General features: G+C 36.4%; 2 protein-coding genes across 2 annotated transcripts in view; both read right to left on the bottom strand.

The window, feature by feature from the left end:
* The window catches only part of LOC125873377 (vacuolar protein sorting-associated protein 27), a 1,193,133-nt gene extending 1,182,779 nt beyond the window's left edge, over positions 1-10,354 (bottom strand). The window contains exon 1 of the mRNA XM_049554300.1: positions 10,351-10,354. The gene's annotated coding sequence lies outside the window, so the exon portion shown is untranslated. The remainder of the gene's footprint in view (positions 1-10,350) is intronic.
* Positions 385-1,107, bottom strand: LOC125873759 (uncharacterized). The gene is made up of 2 exons (XM_049554619.1): positions 1,047-1,107; positions 385-863 (listed from the first exon to the last, which is right to left on the bottom strand). The coding sequence occupies exons 1-2, from the start codon at positions 1,105-1,107 to the stop codon at positions 385-387; spliced, it is 540 nt and encodes a 179-aa protein (XP_049410576.1).
* Positions 10,355-23,694: the final 13,340 nt, after the last annotated feature.

Genomic DNA, 23,694 nt, shown 5'->3' on the forward strand with positions numbered 1-23,694 from the left:
AGGTTGTCGAGGAGACCTTGATTGGCTCGTACTTCCCTCCTCTTGATGACCCGTTATTTGTGAACATTGGCTTCCACTTCTTTGCCCAAATTGATTGCCCCTAAACCCTTGAAACCGAGGTGGGGCACTAGCTGAACAGTACGAAGATGATGGCCTAGGTGGTCTGTTAAAGAACTGAGGCCTAAACTCACCTTGGGATGTTGTAAACTGCCCCATGGATCTGGCCCTCTTAGGATGCCCTATTTCTGACTCTTTTGTCCTTCTTCTTTGCCTTTGATCCTCCAACTTTTGCGCAAAAGCTTGCATCCTTGCTATGTCCATATCATTATTCAACGAAGCAATGGCACAATCTCTAACCAGATATGAATCTAATCTATCCACATATCAATGCACTCTATCCTCCATATTAGCTACTACATTACGAGCATACTTGGCCAAGGAATTAAATTTGAGACTGTACTCTCTCACACTCATACTTCCTTGGTAGAGATTTAAGAACTGATCTGCACGAGCCTCTAGGATATCCAATGGAAGGTAATGGTCAAGGAATGCCTTTTTGAACTCTTTCCATGTAGCTGAAGGTGCATCTGTTCCCCTAAATTGCTTCCAAGCATCATACCAAAATATAGCCACACCCTTTAATCCATATGCTGCTAGCTTGAGTGCTTCTTTGCCACTCACATGCATAACATCAAAAGTGTGTTGGATCTGATCTATAAAGTCTTGTGGATCTTCATTACGATCTGACCCAGGGAATGATAGAGGGTCCAAATTAAGGAAATCACGTATCCGCGTGCCAGTTGCTCTATCTTCACCACTAGTACCTGCAACTACACCTTCTTGCCTTTGGCCATGGCCAACAACTATACGAGTCAATAGTTAGACTGAATTCCTCAAATCTTGCTCAGTAGTATTAATAGGTGGTTCTTGATGTGCAGCTCCCCTCCTTAGATCTTCTGGAGATGGAGGGGCCGGTGAAGTCTGTGATAGAGACTCATATTGAGCCTCACCTTAAACATCTTGACTAGGTGGTGGTTGACTGGTACCTTCTTGGGCAGCCACATTTACACGCTTACCAGTACTTTTACTCGTTCTCGTAACCAGCATCTTCACTATAATAAAATAATTTAGAAGTTAGGTATGATTCACCTACAACATTGGTTAGATAGCATGATCTAAGAAATGAAAGAAAAGAGACAACTCCTACATTCCCCGTTGCCTCCTGTTTATAAATGTGATGCACAACACATCCATAAGCAAGACTCTACATAGACACGACTTTGTAGACTCCCTAGGATAACCTGCTCTGATACCACTTTTGTCACCCCTCAAATTCTATTAAGACGGACAGGCACCCGACTCCCTAAAGGCCCGAGAGAACCAACATGTAACCTGTGCTTACTTTACATATAACCAGGACAATCTTGTGACAAGTTCAAATAGGATGCATCAATACGAACCGACATAAGTAGACCCAAATATTATATACAACACTTAGCCGTTGAGGCCACAACTTGTTAAGATGCAACTGAACCATATACATAAGTCTACAAACCCTCTAAAAGATAGAAAACATTAGAGTAGGTCAGGACAGACCCCGCCTTACTCTTAACTACGATACAATAGCAAAATGAATCTACCAAGGACTCAGTAAATCTCCAAAGCAACTTGGAGCTCACTAAAATTAGCTGAGTGTCGTGTGCTCCTACTGACGAGGTTTATTAACTGGAGTACATGTGCCTGCAGCATGAATTGCAGCGTCCCCCACGAGGGATGTCAGTACAAAAAAAATATATTGAGTATGTGAGGCAATAACATATATAAAATAAGATTTCGAATGAGACCAAGTATCACACTATGTGTGGATAAATTAGAACAAAAGACCACCTCAGTTAACTCTTGTGGGATCATGTATGTTACATTATTGTCTTGACCATTCTGTGTGTTATGCTCTTTATAAGCATGTGATACGAATAACCAGTTGATTAGTGGTAAAAGAGGATGTCCCATGCTAGGCATTTTAACCCTTGGGATGCGTTCCTCATAATTAATCATTTGGGATCGGCCCATGCTAGGATTTCTCCCATGAGTTGCCACCCTTCTATGCCAATTGGGATCGGCCCATGCTAGGCTTTCTCCCCTGAGCTGCCACCCTTAATTATACAAATTACTTTACTTAGATTATTTCATCTTTGAGATTATTGTTTTGGTGGTCATAATCATTTTTGATATTTGGAACTACAAACCAGTAGTAGAAGACATGAAAATAATACTTCAGGACAGTAATAATAACATAAGGAGCTATGTCACATCAATGCATTACTTCTGAGCTTAATTGACACAATTGACTTCAAGTGACTATAGAGTACTGAACATATATTGAAGTAATTCTATACACTAAGGAGAGGGGTAAATATTGTTAGTTATTTGGAGATCGTACGCTGCCACTATGTTTCCTCTATTAGGAATAGAACTTAGGAAATCCACTTATTGATATTAATCACAAGTAATTTCATGTGAAGGAATATGGAATCGAATAGCCCTACATACCTTATTTTCTGACCAATACATTTGTCCCGATTCAGCCTCCCTTCGTGGGTGCTAATCGACAATATAAGTCATGATTAAGCTGATGTTAGTACCTAATCACATTAAGGCTCTCAAAAACATAGTAGTTAAACACTTGACGGAAAGTAGGCCCATATATCCCTTACACAAATGGTGAACCACCACACCTTTCTTTTATACATTAATACAACTTCATACATTATTTGCCAAGATACCCAAAATGCCCCCAACAACAATGTACATAAGGCAAACATTATCAATTCATAAAAAACTTTCAGCATAATAGGAGAAGATTGACTCATGGATTTATCACCATCCATTAGTTCTTGATAAATATGTACAAACCACCTCAAACATGTATTTAAAGAGAGGCAACAATGGGCAGTAGTCTTACCTTAGTTTCTGGAAATTTATCCTCTAAACTTGTACTTGAAACTCTCCTTCAAACTTTTACTTGTAAAGGGGGACAATACTCAAGAACCTCAAAGTTTTTAGGGATGCTGATTGAAGCCCAGAGAGACCAAGAGAGAAACTTAAGAAATCTGAAAATTTTGCAAGTTAAAAATAGAGCAAAAGATCTGATCTTTATCCCTTTAAAAGGGAGGTGTAATGGGCGACTTTCTTGGACAATTTTGGGCCTTATATTGTCAAGTAGGTGACCCACCTACTTGATCTTTTAACTTGGGCCTTTGGGGACTTCAACATTTGTTGGGCCTTAGTACCAATTATCCCTCTATCTTGTCAATTTGGGCCCATAATTAATGCAAGTAGGTGATCCACCTACTTGGACTTTTCACTTGGGCCTTTTTGGACTTAAGACTATTGGGCCTTGGCTGTCCATTTTCCCCTTATTATTTTACTCAACTTGGGCCAGATTAATGCAAGTAGGTGGTAGTGCATTTGGCCCAATTACATGGTCAAAAAAAGTCTTAGTAGGTAATGCACCTACTTGGTCCTTTGGGCTGGTCAATAAGTCAAAGTAGGTGATGCACTTACTTTTCACCTAGTAGTTTAATTAAGTCAAGCAAGCAGCTCGATTATTTTATTCCATTTTTTAAATATTAATCCCTTTTTCTTCAACTTAGCACTTAACTTTCAACTTAAGCTCAATTACCACCTTAGTGTCTCAAGTTTAAATACTCCCATTAGAGTTAACTTGCACTACACATGCTGAAACGTGCAAGGCATCACATCACCTTCCGATCTAGTTTAAACCAATGCTAATCATATAAGAAACATGGTCCCTCACCTATATTGTAAGGCTATGTCAAGTATCAAAAGAATAAAACAAGCATATGCATAATATGGGCTGTTAGAAAAAGCTTAGTGATAACTTGATCCGACCTTAGAATTGAACGTAATGGTGCTTAGAAATCCTATTTAGGCTTTATTCCCAGGGGGAGATGGTGTGCTTAGATAGCAAGGTCGTTGAGTGTACATAATGTTCATGATGTGGGCTGTTTGAATTCCTTCCCTTTGAAACGTGTAATGAGTTTCGGATGTTTAGTCCCCGTTTTGTAGGCCCATATAGGACCATAAGATGTGTTGGTAAGTTTGCTTATGAGCTAGAGTTGCCTAATGAGTTGTCATAGATGCATCCAGTTTTCCATCTCTCTATGATAAAGAAGTGTGTTAGAGATCCGACATTCATAGATCCCTTTGAAGAGTTGGGAGTATATGAGAATCTCTCTTATTAAGATATATCAGTTGAGATCTTAGACCGACAGGTTAAGAAAAAGAAGAACAAGGAAGTTGTTTCCTTGTAAATGTTATGGAATGATATTTTAGTGACGGTTTTAGTTGAGGGTTCTACTTGGGAGGGCGAGGCCAATGATATGTCCCGATATCCCCATCATTTTTTCTTCTATTACTCTTTTAGCGTGAGATGAAGAGTTCCTCATGGTTTGTTCTTTGTGCGAAGTCATGTGTGTTTTATATATTTTCATGATTTCCTTATGTTGTTCATGTTCATGAAAAGCTTATAAGGAAAATTAGTTTGCATGATTGATTTTCCTCATGTTGTACTGGATTGAGTATGAGTTTCCTATAGACTTCATGAGATGAGTTGTGAAACATGCCGTAGCTTGGAGTTCAGAGAATCCTCCTCGGATGTATATTATTAGTATAGATTGCATATTGGCTCCACGAGATTGTGTTGAGCATGCTTTTAGCTTGGAGATGGTAAGTTCTTCCTTAAACATGAGAAATGATAGAATTTCATGCATTTTAGGTTGTTAGATGTAGTTCCTACCTTCCATGCGATGCATTGAGCATGTTTAACTTGCAGTGATTATTCCTACTTGGTTGTCTCCATTTATATGTGTTGCATGCATGATGGGTTGCTACTCATGAGTCGTCTCCTTTAAGAAGTGCCTAGAATGCCATTTGAGGACAAATGTTCCCAAAGGGGAGATATTGTAAAACCCTGTATATGAAATAGGGAAGCTCAGCAATTTTCAGAACTTCTAGGGGTCACCAACGAGGGCCATCCGGCCTTGTGGTTTGACCAACACCCCATAGGGAGCCTCATGGATGAGCACCCTGAGAGTTGCCTAAGGCAATAACAGCGGCAAAGACCCACGCCCCGTTGATGTGTCCATGACTAGTGGTTAGGCTCCGTAGGTCCATGGTCTATTGTCAGATTCTCTGAACCCAAACAACGCCCAACCAGGACGGACCATAGGTCCATCCATGATCAGTCGGCGGGGTCTCGTGGGTGGGTCTGTTGGACGGTTAGTTGAGGACTTAATGGTCCTTTTCAGATTTTATTAGACATTAAGTGGCGTCATTTTACCCTAGTCTAAACCACCTATATAAGTACTTTAGACCCCTAATTTAAGTTATTCTCTCTCTAGAAAGTGAAGAATTGTGTTCCTCTCAAATATTCTCTCTCTAGAAAGTGAAGAAGAAGAGGGTCAATCTAGGTCAAGTCAAGTCTACATTTTTCCAAGCTTTTTGAAAGATTTGTAATCAAGGTTTGATGGCTTATTCATCCATGGAATCCTTTCATCCATGGAGTCCCCTAGAATTCCCCAATTGTGTAGTCTAAATCCCTAATTTTAGTTAGGGTTTCTTCCAATGTTATGGGTTATGATGAATGTTGATCAAATTGAGTAGATTATGGTTTTTTGTGATTGTTTATGAGGGAATTACATGATTTTAGTATGATTAAACATGTACCTATGCTTAACCCTTGTTTATAACATAGAATTGATGAAATTGGGTTTTATGCCATGAAAGGGGAAAATTGAGGATTTAGATGTGATATTCTAGAATTGATAATATATATTGTAGATCTCTTTAGAGTTAAGCATATATATAAGAATTGATTAGGATTAGTGTATGCATGATGAATCATGATTAGTAGTGCTTGAGATTGGGGGCTATATGATGAAGTTTAATTGGATTGCTTGAGATTGAAGCATATAGATATGAATTGCTTAAGAGTAAAGCATGTAGACATGAATTGATTGAAATCAAAGCATACATGATGAATTATGATTAGTAAGGCTTTGAGATTAGAATTGTCTTGAGGCTAAGGCATGTATGATGAATGATGATTACTAGGGCTTTTAGAGTAAAGGTAATATGATAAGTTATGACTAATATGACTTTGAGAGTAAAGCCTAGATTAGGAATTATTGATTGATTGTTGTTATGATGTGGAAGAGATACTTTCCATAATGAATTGATAAGAATGATTGAATGAATCTGAAATGTTTACTCACATGAATGATTCTAGGTTGAAAGGATTGCTCACCTAAAATGAATCTAGACTAAAATGCTTAATGAATGATGAGGCTAGAGGTGATTACCCTTGACCTCCATATGAAAGGATATGAGGTGATTTACCATACTCCTTAGAATTGAACAAGAGTTGAGTCCCCGCGTTCTTACTATGATGATTGGACATGGCGGCGAGTACCCGTGCTCTTTATGAATTAAAGTGGAGCCTAATACCGGCAACATATGATGAGATTGTGGAGGCGAGTACCCGCGATCTAAAAGTAAGTAAGGCAAGAGACAAATACCCATTAGCCTTTATAAGTAAGTTGGACTTGTTATGGAACGGGGCTACTCTAACTATTTCTTATGACTAATGAACTTACCTATTAACACATGATGGACTGATTCGTACCAAGAGTAGGGACTTCCTATAGCACCTAAATCAAGAACGATGATGTTGTGAACATAGTCGCATTCTCTCTGAAGTTACGTTATCAGAAACAAAGGAAATTTGGGCATGAAGTAAGAATAGGAATACCATGCCTCATTGGATTCAACTCATAGCTCCCACAAGGGTACATGACTTCTCTTACCAAAGTCAGAGTCTAATGGCACGCTCTTGCTGTATTCAAGCTTAACCCAAATCTTAAGGTTCAAGTTCTATACCTCGAAAGGGAATCTCATCCCAAGCATATTACTTTTTCCCAACACATTTAATCAACATTGGCTTATATCAAGAACCACCTAATGTTTAAAAACACCACATCCAAGCTTAGTATTATGACAACTCCATGGACTTGTATTAACCAACTCCTTAAGAAGTTCTCATTCTCTCATCATCCCTACCATACCAACTAGAATTTCCTGCATTACTAGTCGAAACCAACTAAGGGCTCTCATTTAACTATATCTCATAGTAAAACCTCATCCTCCTCTTCCTCGTTATTTATGACCGTGGATGGAATTATCACACCATCATTATCACAATAAGAACATTAACCTTCTTCTTCTAACATCACTCCACTACTAAAATATCTCTGAAAAGATATTTCCCATACTCTTTTGAGATCATTACTATCTTATTCTCCACACTAGACTTGATTTCTCATCTTATCATCTCCCCCTTAGGTCTAAAGCTGACACTTGGAAGCTATGGACCTATTCCATCATCTCTAAACTGGTCTACATCCCCTTTTAAATACTTAGGTACTATTTGCTCACTTATTATACCTCATTACTTAATCGGTTCTATAACCTTTGGAACAGCATGGCCCTCTCAAAGAAATCATAAGCCTAGCTTAGTTCTATCACTTCATGGATAGTATGTTCTCTTATTCAACACATATATTTAGTCTCCTCTAACACGATGACATATCAACATCAACTATATTTTGGTGAAAATATACTCTATCTCATTATGACTAGTAACTATTCCTCTTCCTTATATCAAGAACTATCTACAACATTATTATTCCTTATTCCACTTATAAAGGAACTCATCACTTATGACTGACTAGGTGCATGATTGCATTAACATAATCTGCCCCATCATTATCTCCTTTCATTTGATTACTAAACCTCTGCATACTTTCCTCTAACTCTGGGCACTTTCACTTCTACTACCCATAGTTTCGTAATTCATGCTACATTTTTGGATGAGAATACTACCTAAGCTATAAACATACTTCATCATCAGGATCTTAGCTGAAACGGGGTTTAGAGAAGAGAGTACAACTAGTTTTTAGCTAAAATGCATGATTCACATGAATATGATTGCATTTTCTCGAACTCAACAGTTAACTCACTCCAGGCATCTCTCAAGCCCCTTTGAAGTCTCATGACATACTCAAGACTTCACTAATAGCAACTCATCAATAAAGAACTGACTTTGCTTTACAGCCATCTCTAGTATGAGGGATAGTCGAATGGATATTAGAATGCACGAGTTAGAATAAGTCTCTATGACATAGATCTATTACACGACTTGGAGTATGAAAGAAGGGAGACTTTTCTTAAATGTCTATAGTACCTCATTTATAGAAGTGGGGTCCTCACAACAATAAATAAGATCCTACTGACATGGCTTTATAGACACCCTAGAATACTTGGACTTTGTGCTTTGATACCAAGTTTGTCACGACCCGAGCCTACACCCTGGACGTGGACGACACTCAAGAACCATTGTTGGTCCCTAAGCAAACCCTCATCCTGGGTGACTACAAGCGGAAGACTAACTTGAGCATACATAAGCATCAAATTGAAAGAAAATTTTAAAAACAATTTATTGAATCTCAAAACTTTGCAGAATATACTTAGTATGAAACATAAGTTTGAATAAAATATCTGAAAACTTAAAGACTCCAAAACTGTCTATCTATGAAGCCTCTACTATTAAGAAAGGATTTCAGGATAAGACCCACGACACCTTAAAACTAGTAACTAGAAAGTAACAGTGAAGTCCTCTAGAATACAAGGAGGCTCACCAAAGCTAACTGGAGTGTAGAGTGATCTCAACGAAGCGCCTGTTGATAATCATGAACACCTATATCTGCATCATAAAAGGATGCATGTAGAATGATATCAGTACATGGAATGTACGAGTATATAATATAGCTGAGTAAGTAAATAACTTAACTAAATGACTGAAAGAAACTCAACTGAATCAATACATGAACATGAAGTGAAAACCATTTAAGTTTTACAATAAAATATACAATGAAAGCAACATTGGAAATAATATACTTTAATTGTGGGGAGTTTCTCTAACCACAACCATTACTATGAGCCTAGCAAAGATACAACGTCCAACCACACATTGAAAAGGCTCGTCCTATACCTTGTCGGGGGTATAGAATGATATCGTGAATATGGATTCGTCTAATTGGCCTTCTCGGAAGCACTGAGGAGTCGCATGAAGAATCAATGCTATCCTATCCTACGTGGTTACGTAGTTCTATGGGACATGGAATCATAAAACACTCTAACCCAACTCGGTTCTCGATACTACTCCCAAAAAAATTAATATAACTTTGTGCTCAATTCACCGATTACAAAGAATGGACTTCTTACATTACTTGAAAAACTTTTCAAAACATGAGACGTGTTTACCTTCTTGAAAAACTTTTCAAAACATGAGACGTGTTTACCTTCTTGAAAACATACACTTATGAACTTATCTTTCAAGTCCAGTATTTAACATAGATTCATATGTATATGTATATATATGAATAAAATAACATTAGAAACTCTTAAGTCCTTATGAAATAGAACCTTTAAACTTTTTACTAAAACTGATCTTTACTTCCTCAAAAACTCAGTTTAAAACTCAAGTGTTGTCTTTGAAAAACATCTCAAGATTTATAACTCAAAATAGGGTTCACACTAAATTAAAAACATGAAAAAATTAGCTCAAGGATCTCAATAAAAATATTGAAACTCAATACTTAGGAATAGAATTTCAAAACAATAAGGAATTTAAGAATTCAAAAATCAACTTATCTCAAGAATACTCAAATCTAGGGATAGAATCCTAGATTATTCTTTTACTGACTTGGAAATAGATCTAGGGCATGAAGACGAACTAGTCCAACACTATAGTAGCCTTATATACCTGGAAGAAAAAGATTCTTGAAGAATCTACAAGAATCTTGAAGAAGAACTTGATTAGAAGCCTTGAAAGCCTACCTTGAAGGAGAACAATCAAGAAAACCTTTCTTGAGATTCTTGAATTAGTTTCTTGAAATCTCTATGGCATTGAATTATGATTTACTTGAATGATTCATAATTGTATGGAGGAATTTAAGTTGAAAAGAACGAAAATCTTGGAGAAAGACTTACCTTGAAGTAGAATCGTGAAAAAGATTTAAAGAATCTTGAATGGAGTCTTCGACTTTGATTTTTCCTTACTGTTTTCCCCTACGGTTTGAGAGAAAAGAGAATGATGGATTAAAATATAAAAATCTGATTGTTTTGAGCCTTTTATTAATCAAGAAATTCGTTTAGGGTTTTCTTGGATGTAAAAAAGACAAAAATGACCCTTTTAATGTTTTCTCGTTGGCTTATTCGTAACAACACTGTATTAGGTTACTAAAATGGTCATAACTTTTTACTCAGAAATTGGATTGATGTGAAATTTGTGGCCTTTGAAAGTAGATTCAAATACCTTTAATTTGATAGGTTATGGGCCATGTAAATCTTTATATTCTAAGAGTAATGGTCGTTTGAAGTTGACCCAAGTAAAGTCTTACATCAAAACTTTATCGATAAAGAAACTTCAAGAAAAATTATCAAGAACTCATAAAGAAATTAAATTGCTCAATATTTATGGATAGATTCTCAAAATAAACTCATGATTGGCGTGTGGGTGAGAAACCGGAACTCTATGGAAGCTTACGTACCTCAAAGAACAAGGTTCTTGGCAAAATTTTAAATTTCTTGAACGAATGCTTGAAACTATGAACTTTTTCTCGTCTTGAATCTTCTCTATTAAACCCTCAATGCTTTTGGGGATGACTGATTCTTATCAGTTTAGACCCTTAATTGGGTGTAATTCGCGTTTAGAATAAATTGAAGTAAGGAAAGGACTAAAATACCCCTCCTATTTTTCGGTTACTTTCCTTAAATGGACAACCTGACTTCAAAAGGTCATATCTCCCTTATGCAAGCTAAAAATTTAGTGAACTTGGTGGCGTTGGAAAGAGGACTCAAAGATCATTCATTTGATATCTTGTCGGTCTCCTAACTCATCTTGTACTAAAGGTTATGATTGTTTAAAGTTGACCCAAAACTTAAAGGAACTAAGGAATGACTTGAATGAATTCTCTTTAATTCATTTTGGAACTGAAGGTGATATATCTAGTGATCTGACCTTAATACTTTAGAAATTTTAAATTCATTGGTAAAATCCTACTCACAAAAAAGAAAGGTCCCAGTCTTAGTTCAAAAATTTTCTGGGGTGTTACAACTTTATAGAAGCCGTGTATGAGAGGAGATTAAGTCCTCATTTGTTTGCACTTAGTGGAGGTCTGAATTTGAATCATTCAAATTCAATCCATTAAGTGTTTGGTTTTCAAAACTGAATCTTAATCATTCAAATTCAACCCATTAAGCCTATTTGTTTCTTTTTTTTTAAAAAAAAAAGCTTCTTATTAGATTTGAAAATATCTAAAATAATCATATTTGTAGGAGATTTCTACCGTTCAGAGCTATTTAATATGCTTTAAAATAATCACACGTCATTTTGTTGTCTTTGTGTGACTTTGTTGTCTCTCCCTACAAACTTTCTTCCTCTCTTTTCTCAATTAAACACCAATTTTTTTTTTCTCTTTGAACTAGAATGTTTTCATAATATTTACAAGTATTTTTTTTTATATTGGAATTTTTTTGGTTGTGTATTGATATTTAGAAAGAAAACTTCACCTGTACCCGATCAAGATTTATGTACAATTATTTTGAAGTTTCTACTGCAACAAGATCATGCTTGGAGTCCAAATTGTACCCATCTCCGTCCTGGTATACTTTGTATCTATTAACCTGATGGAGTCGAAGATCTAGTTGGTGACAAAAATGATTGAGGTCTTAATAATTCTCCATCCCTACTTTCAAGTTCGACCGAAAGAATAGTTTTGAGATTAAAAGATAAATCTGTTCATCTCAAATGAAAAATGATGAGATGACGAGTACTGCTTTAGAGTTATTGATTAAGAAATAGTGTATCTAGCTTTGAAGAATGAAAGTAAAAATAAGATGGCTTTGGATAAGAAGACTTATTATACGCCACAATTGTTAGTATATTTTGAAATTGATGGCTACGAAAATGCATGGGTACGTGTGATCACAACATCAAAATTCTCAGCCTGAGGCCTCCCTGGAAATGCATAACACTAGCCCACACGACCACTTCTAGTCATAGTAAAACCTGTACCTCCACCTTGCTGAGCTGGAGCTCCTCTACAAGAAGCCCTACCACCTCTACCAGACTGATCTCTACCTCGACCCTTATTCGGAGGTGCTGAATCCCTAGCAAAAATAGTTGGATAAGAACACTGAGGTGATGATTTAGAGTGTAGAGGGAATTGTTGCATCATATGACCTCGATCCCCACAAGTAAAGCAAGATCTAGGCACAGATAATTGTTGTTGCAAACTAGATGACCAACAATGGACAGCTCGGCTAGAACCATCAGATCCTTAGGTTGACTGCCTACTCTCAACTGTATTCATAGAATCATGAATTGATCCATGACGCTGAATGGAGCTACTACCTCTATGCGATCCTCTTCCTCTAAATAAGGAACAAGAAAAATTGACTAGAACTATGGGCCCTTTTGTGCTTCCCAAACTCCTATAAAACCATCAACTTCGCCTCCTTGGTGGCACTCACAATGGACCGGAAGAAAACCCCCTCTTTGGTTGCTCTAAACACATAAGACCTGAAAGAGAAAGTCAACCCTCTCAAAAACCTACAAATTCTCTATGCCTCATCCGAACAATTAGTCATAACATGCCTAGAAAGCTCAAACAAAACGGGCCTCATACATGGTCCTAGACAAACTTCCTTAAGTCAACCTTCGGAACCTTAATCGATTCTTCTCCCTCACGCTCTAAGGAATGAAGCGATACCGTAAGGCACTAGAGAACACATCCCACTCAAACCGGGAAGATCCAACCGGCCTAGACCTCACAAGTGTTCTCCACCTCTCTTTGGCGCATCCACGAAGCTACAGTTCAACAAATTGAACACCACGATCATCTCTCATACCAACTACCTCAAGCATATCATAGAACAAACTCATGAATTTATGAGCATCCTCACTTTTACCACTTTGAAATAACGGTTGTTTCATCTTTTCAACTCTCTTGTAACACTTCAGATTAGATATCGCCAGAATAACCTTAGGAGAAATCTTAACACCTACAACTGATGTTAAAACCACAGGTGGCTGACCAACCTGATCCTGAATACCTGGAATACACTTCTGATTAGGGTTTGTGCCCCTACCCTCGTATGAGAACCCTATGGCGTACATATCGCACCACCCTAAGAGAAATTATCCAGCACACCTAACATCCTCACCAAAGTCTCCTGAAACAAGGGAGCTCCAAACTCGAGAGGAATCTCGTCCTTAACAACCTCAACATGTGGTCTTGAGAAGCCCCTCTAGCTCTATCTCTGGCTGGTGCGACTATACGAGCACAACCTCTAATTGGTTCTACATTATGAGTAGGACCTCTATCTCGGACCTTACCTTTACCCCTACTTGGTGACTAAACAACAGCCTCAGGGATTACCTCCCCTCTACTACTGGAAACAAATGCTCTAGTCCTCGGCATCTGCCAAAATAACATGTGGCAACTCAATGCTAGCAAAGGTAACCACACACGATAAGAAAGGATGAATAAAAAGGAAGTTTCTTAGAAATCTTTATAGCCTCTTGAAGATAAGTATAGATGTCTACATACTGATCCTCATAACTCTACTTAGACTTGGTTTGTACACATGAGAACTATGAACTTGGGGCTCAGATACCATTTGTCACGGCCCAAAAATGGGCATGATGTCACTTGTATATCCCCACCAATAGAAGTCACCCTGAACCCAACAAAAGCGAAAAAAATGTAAAAAATATAAAGTAAGAACAAGAAAAGGTGGAAAATTTATTAATTATAAACAATATCCCAAAATTTTGTTTGAACGTGCACATGCCACTAAATACATAAATTGAGGAATTAAAAAATAAGTACTAGTGTCAGTCTTTCTTTATCAGATAGAACAAAGCTTAAAGAAAAGGAAAAGAGCGCCTATCGGGATGACATCCAGCTACCTCTCAAGTCCTTCAATGAGCCTCAGAAAAAAAAAGATGAGCGATCACGCTATGACGAACTCGGTACCTACACAAGTGTAGAAGAAATGAGTGAGTACAAAAACCACGTTACGTACCCAGCAAGCAACCTAATAAACAAGGTATCTAGCAATAAATTTAATACCTCTTACACTCCAATCAAACATCCTCAAACTACAACATGCAAGAAATTAGTCCAGCCTAACATTTCCATAATACACGGCTCAGAAGGCCCAGTATCCACAATTCAATATTAAAAATACAAGAATCAAATAGGTCAATCTCAATGTCAAGTAGTTCAGTCATACGCAATAAGTACATCAATTACAATTAACAAGTAAGTCAGGCATAAGCATCGAATACACCAACACAAAGATCAATCTCTCGCGAGAACCATTTCCCATCGGCACAATATTACTACATGGAACCATTTCTGAATTGCTTTATATGAGAGCACTAGTCGGAACTAGTTCCCATTAGCTTTATATCATTTGTCGAAACCCTCTCACATTTGCTTTACATCAAATCACTTGAAGGAAATGACTTTGGCGTAATAGAACTCATCGAAAAAGACCTCGGCAACATAAGTCATCACATATCTCATCAGATTGTTCAAAAATTAATACACACAAATAATATCACACCATATGGAAATGACAAAAAATTATACAGTTCAAGTGAACTTTCATGCTTTCAAGCATTTTTTTTCCAATCAATCTACAAGGGTCACAATAAGGAAATTCAAATCATCATGTTCATCTCAAAGCCTTTTTAATTTCAACCCCTTATTATTCAATTAGATATATCGAGTGAACAATTAAACCCTTCACCTCATCCCCATTACTCCCAATATACAAGCAATGAAAGAATTGTGAATTCATTTAGAATAACTGGTTTAGGATATCACTTGCCTTAAATCAATCAATAAATCACACCAAGAGTTGAGTCTTCCCATTTCAATAACTTTCAAAACCACAAAGTCTATAACAATAAAGTATTCACAATCACTCATCATAAACAACAATTCCCACATCAATTATATAGTGAAATAGGTCAACTACCTCAAAACCATTTTCACAATGGAGGTCGTAATCAGGAAAAGCATACTTGAAAATGAGGTTTAGGACTTTAGGAACTCATTCGGGAAATTGATTTCAAAGAGGGGATCAAAACCACTTCAAAATCATCATTTAATGTCAATATTCAAGTTCTTGTGAAACCTTGCAACTCTCAAAATCTAATCACAAATTATGATGTTAGAATTCATAAATAACCAAAGGTAAATAAAGGCTTAGGATCAAGAAATCTTAACCAAAGGATTTAGTATAAGAAACCTTTCCCAAATCGCCTCCAAGGGTTCCCTAACCCCAAAAATGGAAGGCAAAAACCCTCCCAGGTATCACAAAAGCGACCAGGGTTTTCCTTAAGCGAACCCCGCTAAAAACTCAGCTCTCGCAAAATAAAGCCTCTTTTTTTTGTGAAGTTCGCCTAACTGAAGATGGTCTCACTTTTCTGAAGCTCGCATAAGAGACCAGCCTACGCAAAAACGAGTCTTGCAAACACAAACATAATACAACCAGCTATTAAATCATCAAAAGGACCATCGGGATTTGTTCGAAACCCCATGTAGACAAATCACATATGTAAATCAATTATACTCAACGTTCCAGACTCATTGGAGCAGTCAAAACACAAATCAAAATAAAGTTGGAATACCCAATTTATCAACTCCATGATCATTGTAGGGGCATTAGTCAAAACAAAAGACATCACAAGAGACTCATAGTGTTGATGACAAGTCCTAAAAGTTATCTTAAGGATATTTGAGGCCCTAATATTCAGCTGATGAAAACCAAACCTCAAGTCAATCTTAAAAAATTGAGATGCACCCCAGAGCTGATCAAACAAATCATCGATACGAGGAAGAGTATACATGTTCTTTATTGTTATCATGCTCAACCTTCGATAATCAATACACATCATCATGGATCCATCATTCTTCCTCAGAAACAACATAGGAGAACCCCATGTATAAATACCTAGGAGAATAAACCCATTACTCAACAAATCCTGCAACTTATCCTTTAATTCCTTCAAGTCAACTGGAGCTATACAATAAGGAGGAATACAGATGGGCATTCTGCTCGTCTCCAAGTCAATAGAAAAATTAATGTCCATAGATGGATGAATACCTGGAAGATCAGTGGGAAATACATATGAAATTTCTTGAACCATGGCCACAGAATCAATGGGATATGGTGTAACACCTCGGAATTTTTTTGGCCTAAAACTCGAACCATTCTTTGTTAAGAGTAAGATTGTACCGAAGAATTTAAAATTTTCTCAAGTTTTAGGGTTGCTAGATGTAGCACCTTGAGTTCCAAAAAGAACTAAAGAGAATTCCTTCAAGTCATTCCTAGGTTCTTTTCAGTTTTGGGTCAACTTAAAAAAAAACCCATAAGATATCAAATGAAAGATCTTTGAGTCCTCTTTCCAAAGCCACCGAGTTTGTTAATTTTTGAGCTCGTATGAGGGTGATATGTCTGTTTGAAGTTGAGCTATCAAATTAAGGAAAGTTACCCAAAAATATGAGGGGTATTCTGGTCCTTTCCTTACCTAATCAGATTTAAACATTTTTACTAGGGTTTTAGGAGTCTAAACTAATTGGAATCAAATTTGTTTATTCCTAAAATACGCTTAGGGTTTTTAGAGGAGTTCAAGAAAATAAAAGAAGATTCAAGAGGAGAAAAAGTTCAAAGTTTCTAGCGTTCGTTTAAGAAATTCAAGATTCCGCCAAGAACCTAGTTCTTTGAGGTATGTAAGCTTCCATAGTGTTGATTTTGTTTACTCACACGCCAATCATGAGTTTCTTTTGAGAATATATTCATAATATTGAGCAATTTAAGTTCATGATGAGTTTTTGATAAGTGTTCTTAAAGTTTCATTCTAAATTTTGTTTTGTTGAGGTTTTGAGGAATTCTTGAGATGAAAGTTAGTGATTTGAGGGCTTCTTTGAGTAGATTACTGTATACTTAGGTTAGGTATTCGAATCTAAGTGAGTGGGAAAGAATCCATTTGAATATAGGCGAACTAGGGTGAGAAAATGAGCAAAGAAATTTGTCGGTGTTTTCTGGGAATTGGCTTGTGTGCCACCCCACCATTGCGCTAGCAGAGAGTGTCTGTAGGTAGAGGGCTAGCACCCTGTGCCACTCAGTGCGCCAGGGTTGCCTTCCCCTACTTCTTCTCTATTATTTTGCTTGTTTGAGTTCTTTAAAAAGATTCATTCAACCCCTATTGATTCTAAACTACTTCTAAACACCTAAAAATCATTCATAACTTGAATAATAACCTTGAATTCATAATTCAAATTAAAGGTAGAGTTAAGAGTCAAGTCTTGAGACCTTTTTCAAACATTTTAAGAAAGTCCCTTTCGAGTCTTTTTTTGCGGAGTCTTGTACAATTTCTAATAACTTGTATCAAGACTCGAGTAAGTGAGTATGAGAATGAGGAAAATGTGTCAATGAGTTTAAATTGTCATCGATATCCTTCATATCATGAATCAAAAACCTTGAATTAATTACTCAAATTCAAGAAAGAGTTAAGAGTAGAGTTCAAGAAAGTCTTTGAGTTCAATTGTGAATCTTTTGAGATCAAATATCGATTTGAGCAATGTTTTGAGAGAGTAAGTATGAGAATGAGAAGAGTTGTATACTTGAGTTCCATATTGTTATTTAGACCCTTAAGACAAGTCGTTCATGCCTTTAAATTTCATATGAACTCCATAAGTTAAGTATCTTTGAGAGGAGTAGTATCTTCAAGTTCTATGTCTTCAGTATTGAGTTCCTAATTATTTTTGGATTATATTCCTAAGTATAGGGCTACTACATGTTACCCATAAAGGTCCTTGAGTTGAGTAGTTCATGCCCATAATTCCCCATGAACCATATGAGTCAAGCATTCTTGAGATGAGAGGTATCATTGAGTCCTTGAGTTGACTAGTTCATGCTCATAAATCTGCATGAACCCTCCGAGTCAAGCATTCTTTAGATTAGTAGTATCATTGAGTCTTTGAGTTATGGAGTTGTTGAGTTCAATGCATTGTTATTGAAAACCTTGAATTGAGTCGTTCACATCCATAATTCGATACGAACCCTATTTTAAGAAGTCTTTCTACAATTTGTTTTAAAACATGTTTTAAAGACTTGAGGACTGAGTTGTGTAAGAGTAAAGCTGAGTTAATTTTCTTTAAAATGATATATGAGAACTAAGTATTCCCAAGAGTAAATGTTTTTACATTTAAGATTAGAGGAAACTAAGATTTCCAAATGATTTTTGAGCAGTTTGAGTACCATCTCTTTTAAGAGAAATATTTTGACTAATAATCTCAAAACATAAAATGAGTTATGTTTCTAAACATATGAGCTAGTTATATTTTGGGAGTAATATTGAGCACCGATATGTGTGAGAGTTCAGACACGTCACAACCCCCATAAATCATGTAGCCAACATAGGTAGAAAGGGTCATACTTTTAAGATGATTCATTATTGATTTTTAGCATAGACAAGTAGATCCATGTAGTAGTAGGTTTTATACCCTGGCAAAGTATAGGACAGTTCTAGAAGAATGGGCTAGACGTTCTATCATTACATAGCTCATAGTGATGGTTGTCGGTTAGTGAATCTCCCACAGAGTTACTTTGTATTTTTATATAAAAACAGAGTTATTTTTGTAATTTTATACAATTGAGTTATTATTGTATTATTGAATACAACTGAGTTTTTGTCTATTATTTTAAAAGCTTTCCAGATATTTCATTTTTTATTATTGCTGAGTATCTTGAGTTTGAGTTGAGTAACTTGAGTCAGAATTAAGTACCTTATTGTTGAGTTGAGCCCTATTTCTCTTAGTTGAGTTGAACTATGTTTCACTGAGTTGAATATCTTACTATTGAGTTGAGCCCTATTTTCTCTGAATTGAGTTAAACTATACTTCATTGAGTTGAGTTGACTGAGTTGAGAAGAGGTAAGTATGTTTCTTTTCCATCAGTTCAAGCTTATGTTTATGCTTTAGAATTCCCCTTACTGGCTCGTACATTCATTGTACAGAGCCATTTGTCTTGCATCATTTCATGATGCAGATAAAACTATTCAGGATCATCAATAGTTATTTCGTTAAGGTCATGTGTTATTCTAGTCATCTTTGGTGAGCCATCTTATATTCTGGAGGACTTCACCTTTATGTTACAATTAGTAGTTTTAAGATGTTGTGGGTCTTGTCCCGATATCCTTCTGTAATAGTAGAGGCATCATAGATAGACAGACTTGAGGATTTTATATATTAAATTTTATTTTGAGTGTTGTACAGACTTTCAAAAAAGTTGAGTATTTGAGTTCAATGAAATTTAATTAGTTTTAAGTTGTTGTTTGCGTGAGTTAGTATTTCTCTTGTAGCCAGCCAGGATGAGTATTCACTTGGGACCAGCAATGATTCTCGAGTGTCGGCCACATCCAGGGTGTAGACTCGGGTCGTGACAAACTTGCTACCAGAGAACATATTTCAATTGTTCTAGGGTGTCTATGAAGTAGTGTCAAGTTGGATCTTATTTATGGTTATGAGAGACCCACTTATATAAATAAGTGACTAAAAAAATTTCCCTTCTTTCATACTCTTAATCGTGCAATAGAGCTATGTCATAGAGACTTATTCTAACTCGTGCGTTCTCCTACCCATTCACTGCCCCTCATACTAGAGGTAGTTGAAAAGTAAAGTCAGTTCTTTATCGATGATTTGATCTTAGGAAAGTCTTAAGAAGTCATGAGACTAATAAATAGGGGTTTGAGAGAAGCCTAAGAGTGAGTAAGTGTTGAGTTTGAGAAAATGCACTCATATTCATGTTAATCGTGTATTTGAGCTAAAAAAGAGTTGTACTCTCTTTTCTTAGCCTTGTTTCAGATGAGATCCTTATGAGGAACTGTGTTTAAAGCTTGGGTATTATTCTCATCCAATAAGGGAGCATGAGTTACGAAATTATGAGCAGTAGTAGTGCAAGTGCCCAGAGTTAGACGAAAGTATGCAGAGGTTTAGTAATCAAATTAAAGGAGATAGTGATGGGGCAGATTATGTTATTGCAATCATGCACCCTGTCAGTTATAAGTGATGAGTTCCTTCATGAGTGGAATAAAGAATAATAATATTGTAGAGAGTTCTCGATAGAAGGAAGAGGAATAGTTACTAGTCATGATGAGATACAGTATATTTTAACCAAAATAGAGTTGATGTCGATGTGCCATCGTGTTAGAAGAGACTAAATTAATATGTTGAATAAGAGAACATAGTATTCATGAAGTCGTAGATCTAAGCTAGGCTTATGATTTATTTGAGAGGGTCATGATGTTCAGAAGGTTATAGAACTGATTAAGTAATAAGGTATTATAAGTGTGTAAATAGTACTTTAGTTGTGGAAAGGGGATATAGACGAGTTTACTTTGTATTTTTATATACAAACAGAGTTATTGTTGAATTTTCATACAATTAAGTTATTATTGTATTTTTGCATAAAATTGAGTTATTGTCTATTGTTTTAAAAGCTTTCAAGATATTGCATCTTTTACTGTTGCTGAGTAACTTAAATTTGAGTTGGGTATCTTGAGTCAGAATTGAGTACCTTATTGTTGAGTTGAACCCTATTTATCTTAGTTGAGTTGAACTATGTTTTACTGAGTTGAGTATCTTACTATTGAGTTGAGCCATATTTTCTCTAAGTTGAGTTGAACTATGTTTCATTGAGTTGGTTGTGTTAAGCTGAGTGAGTTAAGAAGAGGTAAGTATGTTTCTTTTCCATTAGTTCAGGCTTGTGTTTATTCTTTAGAATTCCCCTTGCATGATCATACATTCCATGTACTGAGCCATTTGGCCTGCATTATTTCATGATACAGATAAAGGTATTCAGGATCATCAACAGGCCTTTTGCTGAGGTCATGTGATATTCCAATCAGCTTTGGTGAGCCATCTCATATTCTAAAGGACCTTCACCTTTATCTTTCATTTACTAGTTTTGAGGTGTCGTGGGTCTTATCCAAAAATGCTTCTGTAATAGTAGAGGATTCATAGATAGATGATACGTCCAAACTTACACTTCACATAAGAAGTGTGAACAGTCGATGTCAATTTACAGAACTCAATTAGAGTTGAAGTCGATCTCACAGAGAATTTCTCTACAGATAAAGTTTCACTGTCGCATTTATTCAATTGTCGTTATTTTCTTTTAAACAAAAAACAACAGAGTGTAAATTAGGTGTAATTGAGATGTTATAATTAGCAAACCTTGCAGTCAAAATCCAAATTATTGACTAACAAACCATTTTGTTTTGAAGATGATTCAGTTGATTAAGAGAAACCAGGATTGTGTTCACCATAACGTTAGTTTTAGTGTTCTTCTGTAATTGAGTTTCAGGCGATTCAATGTTTACAAAATCTTTGCGAGTTAATTTCATCTGACACTTGTCAGTCTAATCAAACAACTTTCACTCACGTCTTCTCAACATAAGAGTGCTACTAACATTGACCCTCACTTACAATGGCTTGAGGTTAAAGTTCTTTTCTCTCGAACTTAAATTGTAACTCCAATTCGTTAGTTTAGTTCAGCTTTTTCCTAAATGATAGTTTTTTCTCGAACAAAAACCAGATACATGCTCAATCTAATGTGTGCACTGATCAGATTATAAAGATAACGAAAGCTAAAACTACAGATTGTAAACACTAAATGCCTTTCACGTGTTTTACGAAATTATAGTTAAAACTACGCCGTGGATCTCACAGCCCCAGTCGTGGTATTTATCCCCTCATAGTTTCACAAAATCGAATAGCAATACATAATGAACACATGATATAAAGACATACAAGAATAATCAACATATCAACGATCACTTTAATAATATGAGAATCAGAATCCAAACTTCAAACTGATCGTAATAATAAAAATCCAAAACTAAAATAATCGAGAGTAGTTTGTTATCCCACGTCCGATAAGATAAAAAAACCACCTAAGTAATTCAAAATAGAATATTTAAAATGAGTACAATTTGAACTAGGGCTGAAATGTCGGTCAACTCCACGGCCACTTCTATGGCTCATCGATGGCTTGACGGACTGTGAAGCCCTCCGTGGTCTTCCTTTAGAACTCCCTAACATTGGTCTTCAAAACTTGATCACTGTAATTTACATCACGGACGAGACCACAAACCGTCATAAGCACCATGGCCCGTGAAGGCGTCTGTGGTCTTCACTTAGATGCTTCTCATTTTTCAATATTTTATTCTTGAACACTGGCTCAGCTTCACGACCACAACCATGGCCCGTTGTGATGACCATGGGCAGTGAAGTCGTTCGTGGTCTTCACTTGGTTCCAACATTTTTTTACTTTTCCTTGCCCAACCACTTTTTTCACTATCAGGAGTGTCTCTACGATCCGTAGTGAACACCACGGCCCATGAGATTGTCCGTGGTCTTTACTTCACCTTCACTGATTTCTTGTTCATTTCCATCTTTTACTTTTACCTGTTTCACCTGTATAAACACTACCAAACACATTATATCAACGTAAATACACTCGAGTCTAGTCTTATTCCTTAGTTTTCAAACATTAAATATGCCAAGATTTCGTGGCACATCAACACCCTCAACTTAGAACCATTACTTGTCCACAAGTGATGAAAAATCAATATAATCCGCCCTCAAATCATTTACAAACTTTTGACACTACGCAACAACTATTTCAAACACAATTTGTATCCCAAAACCCTGAATCTAACATGTAAGGATCAATATATGACATCTCACTACTCAAAGTCAATCATGCTTATGCCTGTGTATTACCAACTGACAAAATCTACTTTCAAATGCAATCACTGTGTCCTCACACCAAAGAAGTCCCTCACTCATGATAGTTGGGACTGAGCACTACACTCACGCTCTCAAAGAACTTCTAACACTAACAACAAACCACCATAGGCTTGACCTTGCTTTCTACGGTCTATCTTTCAAACACTCAGAATAGGATCACTATAGGACTTTATTGGCTTGAAACATAGGCTCAGGCTAGGGAACGGATATTTGGCTTCGTGAGTGACTAGTCCCTTGGTTTTCCAAAGTTTCATTTTCACATAACTGTTTTCTGAGTGATTCCCTCTTTTTCTTTATTTCAGCACATCTTAGTAGCCATTATTTTCTTTTTCTTTTTCTTTTTTTCTTTTTCTGTTCTTTTCTTTACACTTTTTTTTATATATGCAATTTTATATTCACTTAGCTCATTGGTTGAACCCTCTTTTTCACTTTTTCCTTCTGTTCGAATGGCAATCACCCTCAACTTAGGCTTTTGTCCTGAGTTGTGATATCGTACCTTCAAAGAACCAAGGATATGATTTGTGTTGGGTAAGAACAAAGACTTACTTAAGTCTCAAATGGGGTTCAAGTGATAAGCTTTTCATTTGGTTCTTTTATTTTTTGCTTTTTTTACTGGTTTAACAAAAATGGCCTAATTCTTGATGAGTACACTAATTGG

This window comes from Solanum stenotomum, chromosome 8, assembly GCF_019186545.1.
Source record: "Solanum stenotomum isolate F172 chromosome 8, ASM1918654v1, whole genome shotgun sequence".
Taxonomy (NCBI): Eukaryota; Viridiplantae; Streptophyta; class Magnoliopsida; order Solanales; family Solanaceae; genus Solanum; species Solanum stenotomum.

What these genes read in the sequence shown, in the direction of transcription:
- LOC125873759 (XM_049554619.1), bottom strand. Translation starts at nt 1,107, where the DNA reads ATGCTGGTTACGAGAACGAGTAAAAGTACTGGTAAGCGTGTAAATGTG. An exon ending in AAATGTGGCTGCCCAAGAAG is followed by an intron (nt 864 to 1,046) that starts GTACCAGTCAAC and finishes TGACTCGTATAG; the next exon opens with TTGTTGGCCATGGCCAAAGG.